The 16,676-nt window shown below is 49.6% G+C and overlaps 1 protein-coding gene across 5 annotated transcripts; it reads left to right on the top strand.

Annotated features, from left to right (window-relative positions):
* Positions 1-185: 185 nt before the first annotated feature.
* Positions 186-15,489, top strand: DELE1 (DAP3 binding cell death enhancer 1). 5 transcript variants are annotated; one of them, XR_013966833.1, is made up of 14 exons: positions 193-320; positions 997-1,111; positions 1,203-1,326; positions 3,669-3,816; positions 4,769-4,930; positions 5,189-5,277; positions 5,377-5,473; positions 8,117-8,259; positions 9,093-9,251; positions 9,336-9,428; positions 10,044-10,111; positions 11,822-11,987; positions 12,515-12,754; positions 14,952-15,485. XR_013966833.1 is itself a non-coding variant. In XM_080803766.1 (13 exons), exons 1-12 carry the CDS (start codon positions 290-292, stop codon positions 12,751-12,753), a joined length of 1,566 nt encoding a protein of 521 aa, XP_080659892.1. In that variant the 5' UTR covers positions 186-289; the 3' UTR covers position 12,754; positions 13,543-14,122. The 5 variants fall into 5 exon arrangements, 3 of the variants coding, with proteins under 3 accessions (XP_080659892.1, XP_080659891.1, XP_080659893.1); XM_080803766.1 differs by lacking the exons at positions 10,044-10,111; positions 14,952-15,485 and adding an exon at positions 13,543-14,122 and having other exon boundaries at positions 186-320; XR_013966834.1 differs by lacking the exon at positions 14,952-15,485 and having other exon boundaries at positions 12,515-14,875.
* Positions 15,490-16,676: the final 1,187 nt, after the last annotated feature.

The following is a 16,676-nucleotide window of genomic DNA, read 5'->3' as shown; positions in this document are numbered from 1 at the left end:
CTCCCCGCTCTAGGGCGGGCGGCAAGCGACGCCTCTTCCAGGGGGAGGTCGGGCCCACATCCCTGTCCTTGCTGCAGTTCACCTCCTCGCCAGCCCTGAAGACGCCTACACCCCCCACTTCCTTTCGCGCAGCGCCCGGCCTTCCGGCTGTGCCCCTTTCTAATTGGCTGACTGAGCGCTTCCTCGGGACTCGGCCATTCGGAGGGCGCCACAGCGGTCCCTCTAGCCGCCGCCCCGTGGCCGGCCCTCGGTCTTGGGACTGCGAGTTCTCTATGCTGTTGGCGACGGCATGTGGCGCCTCCCGGGACTCCTGGGCCGCGGTAAGAGGCGTTGGAGCCGCGGGTCGTGAGGCAGCTGAGACCCTGAACTGGAGAAGGAGGACCGGCCATGAAGACTGAACCGAAGCCTTAACAGGCGGGGTTGAAGTTGAGGGAAGGCGGAGTCTAAATGGGCGGGGCTACACCCGCCTGTCAGGGCCGCGGATCTCGAGGGGTGGGTGGGGCTCATGGGAAGAGGGTGGAGCGTAGAGCCACGGAAATAGGGCTATTGGAAGGGGAGGAGTCAAATAGCTGGGGCTTGGAGTCCGAAAAACCAGAACGGCCGGTGGAGTAGGCGGAGCCAATGAAAAGAGGCGGGATTTAGAGACGGAACCTTCAAACATTGAGCGAGATTGTGTGTAACTGCCCGGTAATTTTATTATGACAGTGATCGTCAGCCCTGGGAGGATTTCAGAGTCACCTGGGGAGCATTTTCAAAATATTCATTTTGAATATTCAGGGAATGATCCTGGTTTATTGGTTTTGGATGGCACGTCAGAAACTGCACTAAGCAAGAGTCCCCGTATGTCCTTGTCTAAGAACAGTAGAGGCAGCCCGCCAGTGATTCCTGGGTTCCTGGGGTGCGGCTCTGTCAAGCAGACAGAGGACAGATGGGTGGGGCCTCCACTGCTTGAGTTCTGTTTATGTCAAGGTGACTGATTTTTGTTGTTCTACACAGCTCTTCCCCGTCTGCTGGGACCTGGCCTCCGGGGGGTGACCCCCAAGTCCACTAACCCAGATGGGCCGCAGGCTGTCTCCTCCAACCTGCTGGTCACTGTGCCCAGCTTTGACAGGTGAGATATTCCCATTCTGTCACCCATCTCTTCCTTCGGCTTCCTCCTCCCACTTGGACTAGAACTTGATGGTCTTTCTTGCCTCATCTAGGTCAGGCCCCCATGGCCCAGGCCCAGGCACAAACAGGGGCCCAAGGTGCCATGGATGGAAGGATGCCTTCCAGTGGATGTCTACCCGTGTTTCCCCAAACACCTTGTGGGATGCCATATCATGGGTAAGGCTTCCCCAGTCCTGTCCTTGCCCTTCTGTGTGGATGAGAATGATCCTGCATGGAAATATAGCCTAGAAACAAGAGCTAGGGCATCAATGTTCCCACACTCAAAATTTGAGTAACCCATGGCATTGGAGCATATTTGGTGAGGTATTGCTGCTCCCCTTCTCCCTGCCCTCTTCTTCCTTTCATTCAGTAAAAATGTGTTTAACACCTTTGAGCATTTTTGTTAGCCACTAGTGATGCAGTGGAGAGCAAGGTAGATACGATTCTTACCCTGATGAAGCTTACAATGAATAATACTAAATAGCTGACATTTTATGTATTAATGAAATATTATATATGCATTATCATTTTTAATCCTTACAAAAATCTCGCAAGGAAATATAATCTCCATTTTATAGATAAGGGAACTCGGGCTCTGAAACTTTAGGTAACATGCTTAAGGTCATACAGCTATGAAGTAAAGAAATCATATTTATTCTGGAGCTCATGATCTTAGCTACAAGGCTCTACAGCTTATTGTTTATTTCTCTGTGTACTTTAATTTTGTCATTCTCCCTTAATGAAGATGTAAACTCCATGGGGACAGAGACTGTAACTTGTCTTTGCCAATGTACGTAGCACCTGTTGTAATAAAGAAGTATTTGAGTGTGCACAGGAAGGGACAAGGAAATGCTAGTACAGATCCTCGTATATGATAATTGCTCAGAAGATATTTGTTGGGGCACGTGGGTGGCTCAGTTGCTAAGCGTCTGCCTTCAGTTCAGGTCATGATCCCAGGGTCCTGGGATCGAGCCCCGCATCGAGCCCCACATCAAGCCCTGCAGTGGGCTCCCTGCTCCATGGGGGAGCATGCTTCTCCCTCTTCCACTCCTTCTGCTTGTGTTCCCTCTCTCACTGTGTCTCTTTCTGCCAAATAAATAAATAAAATCTTAAAAAAAAAAAAAGAAAAAAGAAAATATTTGTTGACTCTCCCATAGGTCAGTTGACTCTGACCTATAAAGTCAGGTGCTCAGTAGCGAACACTAGGTCCAACAAGGCAGAATGTTTGCCATCCAGGTTCTGCACACATCACTTTTGTGTCTGTCACATCTTATCCCTATCACTTTCATGCTGTATACTTTGGCAAGTAACTTGACTTCCCTGAGCCTCAGTTGGTGTTATCAGCAGAATGGAGCCTGGAATGCCTCTGTGGCAAGGCCACTTCTCTCTGTGGAGCTGTGGACTGGGGGCATAGCATACCCTGGAGAGCAGAGCATTTTCCCAATTTGTGAAGACTTGAGCCCTATAGCAATTCCACAGTGAGTCCCTTTGGACCCCTGGATTCCAGGGGTCCTGATACTGTCCCTCAGCTCTGTCACTGTTGACCATGTGAAAGGGCCTGGGTACAAGCTGTCCCCACTGCCATGGATACATGTCCCTGTTATTACATACTGACACCTTCTCTTCCTTCTGGTCTCAGTTCACACATTATCTCTCCAAGAGAGGCTTTCTTTGATGCCCTATTTTCTCAGACCTCCCTCTTATGCTCTGTGAAAACTCCTGATTTGTTTTGTTTTGTTGGCATTTAGCATAACTTGTAGTTATTGTGTTTATATTTCTGTGTACTCAAAATCTGTCTTTCTCCCTCAGTGAAAATGTAAACTGTATGAGGACAGAGACTGTAACTTATCTCAGCTAGTGTACTCAGTGCCTGTTGTAATAAATAAGTATTTGGGTGTTCACAGGAAGGGAAGGGGAAAACCAAGCAGTCACTGGGCTAGGAGCTAACTTAGGTCTTCCACAGACCCGTCAAAGTAGAGACACCGAGACACTTTCAGCAGGTCTGTACCTGTGACTGTGTCTCTGGTGGGGTGGCTTGGCAGAGGGAAGGGAAGACTTGTGCCCCAGGCTATAGAAGGAGAGTGAACCTGATGGGGAACTCTGACCTGTCACTATAATTGTGGCCAAGCCCCAGCTTACCACGTTATCCTTTTGCCTGCTTAGGCTTTATTTATTCATTAACTTATCATGCATTTGATAAATACATGTGTATATTTATTAATACTATATCTTAGTACTCTCTTAGGCTCTGGGGATACATCGGTGAGCAAAACACACACGATTCCTGCCCTCATGGGGCTTAGAGACTAACAGGAGAGACAGAGCTTAGGTAAATAATTGTCGAGGTGATCGTTGAAGTGTGACTAGGGCTCATAGGGGAAGTTTGGGCACTGGGAGATTAGTTGGCCTCAGCCGGGAGTCTGGAAAGACTTCTCGAGGAAGTGATGTTTGAGCTGAAGGGTAAGACTGAAGGAGGTGACCGGTGCAGAGCCGGGTCCCTGATGTGCTGTCTTTTCCAGGGCACTCTGGCCGTGCTGGCCCTGCAGCTGGCAAGGCAGTTCCACTTCCAGTCATCCCTGCCAGCAGGACCTCAGCAAGCGGGGTGCTGCTCTTGGCGCAGTCCCCTGGACCGTTTCCTCTCATCTCCCTTGTGGCATCCGCGCTCCTGTGAGTTCTCAGTCCCAGGGACAGCAGGGCTAGGCTGGGAGTTTCTCTGGGCCAGGAAGTATCTCTGGACACACCTCAGGAAAAGAGCCATCAGCAGCTCCTTGCCTTTCCTATCTGAAGTCAGAGGAAAGGGAATGTGAGGAAGTTCTATCCGCCCAGGGTGTGGGCCACACCTGCTCTTCAGTGTCCTCCCATGTCCTCCCCTCACCTTCCATGGAGGGAGCCCCACAGGGATCCAGGCTACTTCAGATCCTGGGTGTGGCTTCCTGCTTACCCCTGAGCCAGTTGGGTCATTCTCTGGTTAGTTATTCATGAATAAGTGAATCTTCATTGAATAGCTATCATGTAGTATGGTACCCAGGCAGTACAACCCAAGTGGTTAAGACCCTGGAGTTAGTGTCAGGGTTCAAGCCCCAGAGCTGTCGCATACTAGTCTTGTGTCCCTGAACAAGTCACTTTTAACTTCCTTGTGCCTCAGTTTGTCATCTATAAGATGGGATAATAATAAAAATCTACCTCATAGGTTTCTTTGGAGAAGTAAATGAACTAATACATGTCAAAGAGTTAGAACAGTGCCTTGCACATAGTAAGTACCCAGAAAGTATTAGTTTAAGTTCTTGTTCTTACGATTACAATCATGATCCATATTATCATCAAAGTGCTAGGTGCTGGGGCTACAATAATGACTAAGGTAGATGCCTTCATGCTACTGGAAAAATCTAGGCAGATGAATGATTTATACCCAGGGCAGGTGATCAGCATAAATGGTGGCTCCTCTGGACCCCTACAGATAGAAGCCAGCAAATGAAATGGAGGAGGGAGGTCGGGGTGTGTGAAGGAGGTGACAGGAGATTCCACGTTCTTCCCCCAAACCTCGGGGAACCCTTAGGCCAGCTCAGGCCGACTAAGCTGATCCCCTCCTGATGGGACTGCTCTTATTGGGTCTTTCCAGCACTTCGGAGACACATCCTCCCCAGCCCTGATGTCCCAGCTCCCAGGCATACTGGTCCCAGGGAACCCAGGCTGGGCCAGGAAGAACGCTCCACTCAGCCTGAGAACCTCTCTTCACACAGCTCCTTGAGGGCATCTGGTCCTCAGGGCTCTTATGAGGAAGGTATGTTTCCACCTCCTATAATCAGCCAAAGGTGGGGGTGGGGTGGGGAATTGGGCAGATAGACCATTGTTGGTGGGTATGCCAGATGAGGGGATTGTCATTCGTGTAGGGCACCTGCTTTCTGGGGCACTTCGGAATGAATCTGTTACCTGGTAGTGGCACTGGCTGGAGGGGTTGGGGAGACTGGGACAGGGAGAGAAAAGGAGAAACCACACTTTCTCCTTTGCCCTGACTGGGTGTCACCCATTTTCCTTGCAGATCCCAGTGATCTCAGCTTCCTACCCTCCAGTGGTAACTTTCAACCCAGGGCAGAGCCAGCCCAGCTTCAGCCCACTGGAGAAAAGCAGGTATTGTTCAGATTTGGCCTACAGATCCTCGTAACATTCCCATGGGCAGGTGGCAGTTCCAACGAACCATCCCATGATGAGTCTTTATTTCTTCCCCAGGAACAAGAGAAATCAAAAACTCTTTCCCTTGAGGAGGCTGTGACGTCCATTCAGCAGCTCTTCCAGCTCACCGTTTCCATTGCTTTCAACTTCCTGGGTAACTGGGTGGACCTTGCTTCAAGGCGGGCGGATGGGAAAATGGAAAGGCTTTGGGGCTGGTCAAACAGAGTTAGGGTAGGGAGTATTTCAAACAAGAGAGAGTTTATTTTCGCCCAGGTAGGTAGACCAAATCTGGCATGGTGGCACAGTCAAGTCAGGGACCCATCCTCTTGCTTCTGCCATTCTTAAAAATGGCTTCCATCTCAAGGTCCAGTTTGGCTGTTCTGGCTTTTTTCTGGAAGGGGAAAGTTGGGAAAGCTAAAGGATCACCCCTTTGCAACCTGCAAGTTGTACAAATCATTGTCCAGAGTATAGGCTTATGGCCATGCCTATTTGCAGAGGAGACTGGGAAATGTGTCTGTAACTGAATGACCAGGTGCCTACCTGAAAATTCTGTTACCGTATAAGAAGGAGAAGAGAAATCTTGGAGGATACCTTGCATTTTCTGACACATCTAGGCAAGAACAAGCGCCTGAGGTCTGGAGCAGGCCCTCAAGTACACAGACAGGAGCACTGTACCCACATCTGGAGACTCCAGGTGCCCCTCCACTGTCTGTCCTGTTCTCCATGGTGACTTGGCTTAAGTTTCAGGCCTTTTAATGTGGCGACTCAGATAATTGGCAGATGGGTGAGAAGCTGGGATTCATTCAGTACAAATTTCACCTTTTGCTAGGCCCTATTTTAGGTTTTAGGGATACAGTGATTCATAAGACAGAGTCCTTACTCTGCTGGATCTGACATGTGAATCAAGGTGGTAGCAGGGGCGGGGGAGAAAAACAAGTTGGCAAACAAGAGAATTTCCAGTGGTGGCAAATGTTACAGAGAAAGGTAAATAGGGGAGTGTGTCAGTGATTTGGGGAAGTCCTCACTGATGGGAAGAACTTTGTGCTAAGGCCTGACTGACAAAAACAAGCCAGTCTTGTTTCCATCCAGAGAAAGAGCTATCCAAACGGAGGGAACAGCAAGTACAAAGGTCCTGAGGCAGGATTGAGTTTTGCTTGTTAAAGGAACAAAAGAAAGGTGAGTGTGGCTGGAACTTAGAGATCACCAGGAGTTTAGAAAAAGATGAAGTCAAGAAGTGAGGTGGGGCCAGATCAGGCAAGGCCTTCTGAGCCACAGAGGAGTGTGGTTTTTTTGAAGCAAGATAAGCCAATGGAGGTTTTACCCTGGAGCAGGAGGAGGGACCATCACATGATCTGAATTACTTTTTCAGATTTCTCTGGTTGTTGTATGGACAGTCGTGGAGTGCGGAGATGTCAGAGGAAACAGGAGGCTGGGTTGGAGCTGTTGCTGATAGCATAGCAAAGCCTCATGGCGGCTTGGTTTGGGTTAGGGGCAGAAGAGAAAGAGAAGAGAGATGGATCAGGGAGCCAGCGGGGTGGGGGTAATGGGCTCAGGGTGGTATCCTTCGCCCTCTTTAGTCTTCTCAAGGACAGAGGGCTCTGTGAATCCTGGACAGCGAATTTTCAGGTAGCAGGGAGGTGACTTTAATTCACTGTGGGCTGAATGGAACCTGGCTTCTGCCTCATTAGCTTTTTGTGATTTTGATGGGCAGACAGTCTCTTCTGAGGATTTTCTTGCCCATTCCTTCATTCATATATTCATTTATTCAGCAATGCTAAGCAGTGTGGCAGAACACAAAGGGAGCATAAGCCATAATCATATTTTGCATTTGTATAGAGCTTTCACCCAATGCAAAGTTATTTCTTCTACATTCTTTTTCCGCTTCTGCCTCCAGGATTTTGCAGTCTAATTGAGGAGACAGGGCTTGTACTCTGGAAACAGTTTAGTTCAGAGAAAAAGGGCTTGTATATTAAGTAAATGCCAAAAGAGTGTTTAAAGCCTGAGTGTGGTCTGAAGGTTCCAGAGAAACAGGATGGGAAGGCCTGATGGTGGAGGCAGAGAGATACCCAGGCAGGAGAGACAGCTCAGGAAAAGGTTTGAATGGGAACTCGGGGACTTGGCTGCGCCCAGCTCTTGTCTCTGTTTTTCATTTGTTTCTTTGTTTCTTTGGATGATACAGTGCACATGGGCTTGGCTGTTGGACATCCCTGAGTTCATGTGTCTTGTAGTTCTTATATTCTCTTTGATGAGTTCCTCCTAAAGCAGGATTAACAGTATCAGCTGTTATCAGTTACATTTAGTTGGTTACAAGCAGCTCGAACACCCTCTGCCTAGTTTAAGCACAGAAGGAATCCGTTGGGATCTGTTGACTTGCCATGTATCAGAAAGAACAAGAATGAGGGGGGGGCAGTGACTTAGGGACGGTGTCTTCAGAGTGCTGCTTTCAGAATAAACCTGCAAAAACTGTTTCTCTCATGCCTCAACCATGTTAAGATTCCAGTTCCTGAGTGAGGGACTTATTGGTGGGGAAGAGCACAGTACATTGATTGGTAGCATGGGGAGTGGGGGAAGGGGGAGGGTCTCCTCCCAAAGGGAGATTGGGATGCTGTCACCAAGAGGAGGATGTTGTATAGGAGGACAGAAGCCACTGAGGTCTTTGGCAAACCAGTGGAACATTTGGAGGATGGAAACATGCAAAGTGTCTAGCACCAAAAAGCAAGGAAGCAGCCTATGAGTTGGCCAAGGATGTGGGGAAGTTCACAGAGAAAGCTGTATTTCCACCTGTACTTTCTCTCAGGCACAGAGAACATGAGGAATGGGGACTACGTGGCAGCCTTTTCTTACTTCCAGAAAGCAGCAGACCATGGCTACAGCAAAGCACAATACAACGTGGGCTTGTGTCACGAGCATGGCAGAGGCACCCCCAAGGACCTGGGCAAGGTACCAGACCTTCTCTTTGTCCTAGGCCTGTCCGCCATGTTGCACTGTCGAGAGGTGACCTCCAGAAATGAGCAGTGGGCAGGGCTTGGGGAGAGTTCAGCTTCTGCCTCTCAGCCACAAGAAAAGAAGAAGAAGCTCCTAACTTCTAGGAATTTAGACTCAAAAGGAGTCAGGGACCTTGTTGGTCTTCTTTGCAGCTGTATCATCGGGACCTAGAACCTTACCCTGGGGAATGGATTAATTCATTCTAAACAAGTAGGAAAGTAGACAAAGATGTTCTATACAAGAGTGAATTTCTTAGAATTGTATATGATGGCAAAAGAAGAGGGAAGCAATTTGAAGTTCCTTCCATAGTGCATTGGTTTATAATATCTATGTGGGTCTTAAAAATAATGGGCTAGGTCTATATTTACTGGCAGGGAAAGACATTCTCTGTGTATTGTTAAGTGAAAAAATAGGTTACGAAATTGTGAATGTTGTTCTCTGTCTCTCTGCTTATTTTTCCCCGTTATACACACATACATTTATATATGTCTGTGTGTGTGAATGTGTATGCGTGTAGGTATAAACACATGTGTGTGGGGGAAGAAATTTGCAAAACTGTGAACTAAAAGGTGAGCCGAGAATGATCTTTAGAAGGCAGAATCTCTTGGGGTTTCGTATTTCTATTTTCAGTTTATCTGTATTTTGAAATTTATCTGTATTTCCTGACTAATCTGTATGGATTAGGTCCTATTTAATTAAAATAATTTTTACAAATTTCACTCGAAGGGAAAGCTGGCTTGCAGGGGTACCTGCTAACTTGGGGAGGGGGGTCTCTTCCTTTATCCCAGGCAGTCCTTTCCTACCAGCTGGCTGCCAGCCAGGGCCACAGGCTGGCTCAGTACCGCTACGCCAGGTGTCTGCTGCAAGGCCCGGCCTCCGAGGGGGCACCTAAGCGGCAGAGGGCAGTGTCCATGCTGAAGCAGGCTGCTGACTCGGGCTTGAGAGAGGTGAGTGCCCAGGCGGGGTGTCTCCTGGAGCACGTGGGGCCAGGAAGGGACCAATTAACGTTTCTCATTCCTCCCTGGCCACAGGCTCAAGCTTTCCTCGGGGTGCTTTTCACCAAGGAGCCACACCTGGACGAGCAGAGCGCTGTGAAATACTTTTGGCTTGCAGCCAACAACGGGGTAAGACATCTCCAGCGTCCCACCATGTTGGGGGATCGAGTCTAAGGAAGGAGGGGATTTGGGAACTGGTACCGAGCTCCAGGGTGCACAGGATACGGTTGACGGGGACACATGGGGTGGGCTGACTTCAACTCTTCACTGTCACTGACTTACTGTGTGACCCCTGGGCAGGTCTAGTGGCACACGGGAGCTGGCTTACACCAGTCTGCAAGAGGTGCTGCGGGGGGGCCTTAAAATCAGCTGTGGGGGGGCGCCTGGGTGGCTCAGTGGGTTAAAGCCTCTGCCTTCGGCTCGGGTCATGACCCAGGGTCCTGGGATCGAGCCCCGCATCGGGCTCTCTGCTCGGTGGGGAGCCTGCTTTCTCTTCTCTCTCTGCCTGCCTCTTTGCCTACTTGTGCTCTCTGTCTGCCAAATAAATAAATGAAATCTTAAAAAAAAAAAAATTTAAAAAAATCAGCTGTGGGAAGAGTGTGTGCCACATAGAAGGGACACAGGACTACAAAGCAAGGCTGGTTTCACTGGACAGCCCGTGATTACATTTATCAGCACACAACTAGGCTGGTGGCTTCTTGTTTCCCTTGTCTCAGACTGCCTCGCCTGTCTGCTGCTTCACAGGGCTGTTGTTGTTGTTGTTGTGAGGAGCCCAGTGTACCTAACGTAACAGGTGTACGAGCGAGCACTTGGTAAGTGGTGCATGAGAAAGGTACATCCTCACAAGCTGTGCGGTTCAGGGAAGTCAGAAGACACGGAGCAGTTTGGGGGTGGCGGCACATTTAGGGGGGTATTGCCGCCCAGCCTGTAGGACCCAGAGTATATCCTCTGGAGTATTAGTTCCAGGCGGTGTTTGTAACTAATCCCAGGGAAAACATGGTCCGAGGGGTTTGGAAATACTGAGCCAACCATCTGTCTTCAGTGCAGGAGATCTCAGAGCTTTCTCTCCATGCCGATCACCAAAAGGGCATCTCTGGTTTGCTGTACTCCTCGAGTGTACTTGACCAGGATTTTTCTTTTTTTGGTGTGGCCTCTTGGAGGACCAGGAGTACTGGATTAACGCGAGCCATGGCCTTGGATGAGAATTGCCCTGCAGAGGGGCTCCTCTGTGTTTTTGGGCCAGCACAATGATAGCTTCATCAAACTCTTGGGCATCAGAATACTTTCTTATTTTTACTTGGTGTTATCTGTCGTTGCCGTCGAAAGGGGGACGATGTCACTCACCAGTACTGCCTCTGTGCCTGCCTTCCTTGATAGAGCCCCAGGACCTTCTCGGGCTGAGAGTGCCTCACATCCTTCACGAGCTGGACAAGCCTGGGGGCCCCTTGGCCTGCTTTAGTCACCCAGCATGCTAGGAGATGTGCACAAAGTGTGCTGGGCACAGTCCTCACACTCACCCACTCCAGCAGGAACTGGGTCTCTGTAGGTTTGTGCTGAGCAGTGTGGCAGGGTGGGAGTTTTGGACTGATGAGTGTCCTGTGCTGGCCGTGAGCCCACCATATTTATGACATAGACTTTGATGCGCATGTTACAGAAACTCGGTCCAGAAATTTGACACTAGAAGGTAGAAGAGAAATGGGACCGTGGTTGGGAATCAACAGAGTATTTTGTTTATTTTTAAGTTGGGGGCTTGAATATAATGATAATAATCCAAGATTAATGATAGGGGCAAATAAAGGTAGAAAATAATAATAACGGTAATCTAAGCATTATTCATGTATTAATGTATGTTATCCTCATAACAATGCAGTAAGGTAGGTACTGTTACGATTTCCCACTTTACAGATGAGGAGACTGAGGCACAGAGGCGTGGAGTACTTGCCTAAGGTTCCTCCACAGTAGGTGGTGGAGCTGGGATTGGAACCCAGGCAGTCTGCCTCTATAGGTTGTGCTCCACAGCCCTACCGCTCCTAGTTGTCAGGGGAGAGAGGATTCAGAACCTTCTAATCTTTCAAAGAGGGAACTTTCTCTGGACCGTATGTTTTGCAGGGCCTCGGTAGAGGTTCAGAAGGCATGCGGGGCCTTTGGGAAGCTTAGCTGGCTCTTTCAGCTGAAGTAGGAGCCTGGCTCCCAGGTTCCCCATACTTGGGCTGGCTGCTCCCCGTGGCCCTCATGTCTGCCCGCCTTCTGCACCAGCCTTGGCCAGAGAAGCAGCCATGCTGCTCTGGCTCGAATCTCCCTGGGCAGAAGGATCCCCAACTCCTCTGTGTTGGGCAAACTCCAGGCCTCTGGCTTTTTGTACTTGCGATCCCTTGGTCCGGAGTGGGCCAGGACTGGGCCTTGAACCTGCACAGATGAAGCCCCGGCTTGTCTGACTGCTCCACCTTCCTCCTACCTTTGCATTTCAGTTCTTCACTCCTGCAGGTGTACACATCTGTGTGTCTGTTCATCTTCCCTTTTAGGACTCACAGAGCAGGTACCACTTGGGAATTTGCTTTGAGAAGGGCCTTGGTGTGCGGAGGAACCTGGGAGAGGCTGTGAGATGTTACCAGCAGTCCGCGGCTCTGGGCAATGAACCTGCCCAGGAGAGGTTGCAGACCCTCTTTTCCGTGGAGGCAGCAGGTAAAGGTGCGTGTCGAAGCCAACAGGTTCCCTCCCATGAGCTGATTACTCTGTGACAGAGAAGGGGGTGGCTTGGTCCGCTTGCCATTTCCTGCTCCAGTAACCGGTAAGAGTATAGCTTTTTGAGTCAGACACGCCCGAGTTTTAACCGCTGCTCTGTCACTGAACTTGGACTTGGTGTCTTTGAGCCTTAGGTTCTTCACTTCTGAAAGTGAGGGTACTACTGGTACCTCCGTCACTGGGTTGTAAGGATTAAATGGGATGACTCTAGAGGGTTCAGCACAACCTAGCGCAGAGCAGGTATTGAATAAGTGGCAGCTAATCTGATAATTTTTCAGGAGAGACGGTCTCCCAAGATACTGCCTCATTGCCCTGAATTACCCTTCAAGGCCTCTGAGAGTCCTGCTCACTCACGAGTCACTCGGGCTGGCCTGGGTTAACACCACCAGAGCCCACTAAGTCCTTGAAGAAGTCCTTGCTCTGAAGTAGGAACCCACAGTATAAGTAAGAGCTGCTCTCGTTTCTCCTCACAGCCCTGGGGACCAGCAACCTGGCAGTTAAAGGATTGAAGTCCTTCTCCAGTCCCTCCCTCCACAGCTTCAACACTCTGCTGGCAGGGGCCTCCCACCTCCCACACGCCTCGAGCACAGGGAACCTTGGCCTCCTCTGTAGAAGTGGGCGTCTCAGAGCCAGCCCTGGAGCTCCCAACATTGCTCTCCCCCCATTCAGCTATCCCTTGGAAAGGAGTCTCGTCAGACTGGGTTTTGGCTAAGGTGAGATAAGACCTAGTCACTGGTGCCTCTCACTGGTGTTGGGGGGGAGGGCAGAGAGGTTGGATGGTAAGAAAAACAGGTATCAGTGTCCTTTTCCAAGGTGGACATGCCAGTGGGAGCTGAGGGTCTTAAGCAATTTCAAGTACATGGCCCATGAATGACTTTGACCTTTCCCCCAATTGGTAGCCTCCCAGATGAGAACTGGAAACATCCACAGTGATTTCTGGTTTTGTGCACAAAAGGGATTCATTCAGTGACCTGTGAAAAACTCTCCTGAAGGGTCCAGAGACCCTGGACCTCACCTTGGCCTATGACCTTGAGTAAACCCCTTACCTATTTCCTCCCGTGCCTCAGTTTCCTCAGGCTCTGACTATATCAGTTTTTGCCAACATCTGATGTATGTGCCTCTGGTGGTTCATGAGAGGATTTTAGGTACTCAATATTTTCTATCTTACTAGTTGGATATTTAATAAATGGATAATTAATAATGTAAAAATGTGACTAGCACATCATGGTTTCACAGATATTAAAAACAATCCATTTAAAGAAAAACATTGTGAACTTGGATAAAGGGGAACACAGATCCGGAGAGGTGGCAAAAACCATGAAGGTGGTTCCATGAATGGCTAAAACTCAGAGAACACTTAATCAGGCCATTCTCAAGATGAGCCCCAACATTCGCTTTTATTCATCCCTTGTGGATTCGTGATCATCTCCCATTTCACCTTTGATTTGGAAGGAACGAGTTTCTTGCCTACATGCTTGCCATATCTGCTTGACTTTTTCAGATCCTCTCACTTCAGCCCTAAAGAAGGGAGCCTGTGGGTTCTCAGAGAGATACCACAACTTGAGCCCCAGAGCGGAGGCCAGTTGTTTTCTCAACTTCCCAAAGAACCTTAAGTACCTGCCCCAGCACAGTAAAGAAAGTGTGTGAAGACCCAGGTCCAGGCCATGTCAGCTTGAAGCAGTGACCTGACCCACTACACTGTTTTCTCAGTTGTAAACCAAAGGCACTGATGTCTGCCCTTCTACCCTACTGAGCCTATGTGGGGCATTTTGTGGCAGAAAGGACCTTGGTCCTCACTGAAGCCCAGGGAGGCGGAGTGGTACCCATGGTTACACAGCTTTATGAGTCAGTAGGCCAGGAGAAGACCCAGGCCCCCTGACTCCTACCCCAGGGCTCTTTTGCCCCTTTCACACTGTAGCTTTACGTGAAAGTGTTCTTGTCATCCGGCCAGTGTGAGGGAGGAAGCGGAGACTGAGCGCCTGGAGGTTTGCAGCAGGGATGTGTAGATTTAGAGATCCTTGTTTGTGAAAGGTATGCCAGAAATGGATGAGAGTTTAATAAAAGAGATATTGGATTATCTCATCGCTCTTGCCCTTGAGTATGTTGGGGAGACCTGGGGGTTGGGCAGGGGGAGCTGAAAGCTGAGGCTCCAACCTCATTTCTAAACTCTCCATTAACCAATTTGAAGGGTCTTAAAAGCTTCTCCAAGAGAGAGACTTAGGAAAAAATGATTACTGAGTCAACGCTAATGACTCCAATTACTGAATTTGTGCATAGCTGTTCCCTGGCTTCTGGATGTTAGCCCAAGTTCAATAGCATAGATGTGGTGGGGGTGGGGGTGGGGGTGGGGGAAGGACTGAGGACCAAACCTTCTAGTAACTGTTCAAATGGGAAAGACCACCCAGCTCCGCTAGCTGAGAGGTGGGAGGAATTGGGCGGGAGAGGGTTGTCCATGTTTCCCCCTCTGCACCCTATCTCTCCCCCGCCCCAACCCTGCCAACCTCTAGTGGGTCCTACCATACTCTTCTAGCACCTTCCTCTCACTACTGGTTTCTTCCAGCTCCAGCACCTCCCCCTGACTGCTGTTCCCTTTCCAGGGCTGCCTTGCACACTGGCCACTGCCACCCCCGCCCCACCCCCACCACCCTCCACTGCCATGCTGGTCCTCTTATGCAGTTGCCTCCCACAGATGGCTCCTTGGGATCTGGGACGTTGTTGTCTTTGTAATCTGGAATCCTCAGCACTTAGCACAAGGCCCCTTGCTGGTATAGGCTCCATATACACATTGGTTAAAGCTCAGGTTTTTAAATTGTGCAATGCACTAATCTCTCTGCAAAAAAAAAAAAAAAAAAAGGTTTCTGTGGTCAAATAAGTTTGGGAAATGCTGTACCAGACATCCCTTTTTTATAGATTCACAATGTACATCAGCATCTTTAAGGTTCCAAGAAGTCCTGCAGTGAAGAACTTGGTTAACCCTTTCCCAGACTGAGCTGAGCACAGAGCCCGGCTCCATGCAGACTGCCCATCAACCTTCCTGAGGCACCTTCTGGAGACTGTCATTTCCTGTCCTCCTGCGGAGCCCAGCTCTTCAGCCTCTTCCCTTCCTGTTGTCATTCTGGGTTCCTGATCCCTTCCGGGGAAGGAGGGGCAGTTCACACAGCCCCAGGACAGTGGGTGTCCTGTGTTGATGATCAGATGCTACCCTCCCTTCCTCCCAGTCATTATAAGTTAAGTACTGATTCAATTTGGGGTACCAGCCGTGGAGGTAGGATATTTTTAAGCTCTCCTGGTGGAAAGGGAGGATGGGAAAGTCATGAGAGAGGTGTTGTCAAGGGACCAAAAATCCTCGGCTGTTCAGTCTCTGCAGGCTCCACATGGCCCCAGGAGATGGGCTTCTTCCACAGACGGGGCGCTGCTGTGCTTTGCCATTAAAATTCCATTATTAATGACTCATCGTCATTGCCCTGAAAGGACATACTGAGGGGGAGGACAGGGAAGTGGCCCTAGCCTGGGTTAAAATACTGGGGGACCCAAGTTTGGGGACCTAGGGCCCTCAGCAATAAGACTTTTGTGCAATTCTCTGCTGCCTCAGTTTCCTTATCCAGAGATGCTGTTTTCAGGGAGTCCTGATGCTATAGTCGGAACAAGGCTGTTTAAGTCATTATATCTTTAGTGCTACTACAGTGCAGGGTACTTAGTACATGTTCAGTACATATTTATTCAAAGAATGTGTGGTTTTATGCATTGTCCCCCTCTCCACGCAATACCTAGCACCAAGCCTAGCTAACACATAGTAGGTGCTTTAAATGTTGCACCAGTGTTTCTGTATACCCCCCACTGCTATTTCTGACACATAGCAATCACTCAATAAACACAAAGTGTTTGTTGAATGAATGTTTCTGATCATGCCACTGGTATGAGCCCAGCTCATTACATTGTACTCCCTCCTTAGTAGGAGCTGGAAAAGGCTGGCCTATTTTCTAGGTGCATAATATGTGCCCGGCCGAGCCTGTGCTAAGACAACCTCCCTCCCCCTCCTGTTTTCCTGTGGGGATTGGGTTCTCTCCATAGTCCCCTGGGTAGTGGTTGCCATCTCATGCTTGTTTCAGCCGGAGGAGAGGCAGGGTCAGCGAGCTGCCAAGCTGAAGTTGGGTGACAGACAGGAGGCTGCTATCAATCTCTGAGCTGCCCCCAGGCTCCAAGTGAGCACTACAGCGCACGCCTCGTGCTGGAGAATGGCTGACTATTGATGAAAAAATGTCCCTCTGCACTTTCCAAATTAAGACGACATTTAACTGAGTGCTGGCTGGCTTGCCTGCTCCCTCAGTCTCCCAGGGGACAGAGCCCGTCTTGGCGAAAACTGTTCTGAGCATGTCCGAAGTCTCAGCTTTGACATATGGGCTGATGCAAAGACGTTTCAGCATGCCCATTTTGTCAGCATACCCCCTGTCACTCTCAGCCTATTCCTGGGAAAGGGTTGAGTGTCCCCAGGCTAGGAGGGGGTTGCATGGGACCTACAAGAGGGCTAACCTCATGTACGTACATCCCCACGCTGACTGGACGTCAGTTGCCCCAGAACAGAAACCACTCTACCTGTTCTCCAGGGTCTGTGGGCAAGGCAGAACTGAGGACCGA

The sequence above is a fragment of the Martes martes genome, assembly GCF_963455335.1.
Source record: "Martes martes genome assembly, chromosome: 5".
Classification (NCBI taxonomy): Eukaryota; Metazoa; Chordata; class Mammalia; order Carnivora; family Mustelidae; genus Martes; species Martes martes.
Note: the sequence above shows the minus strand (reverse complement) of the source record. Positions and strands in the feature narration are given on the sequence as shown.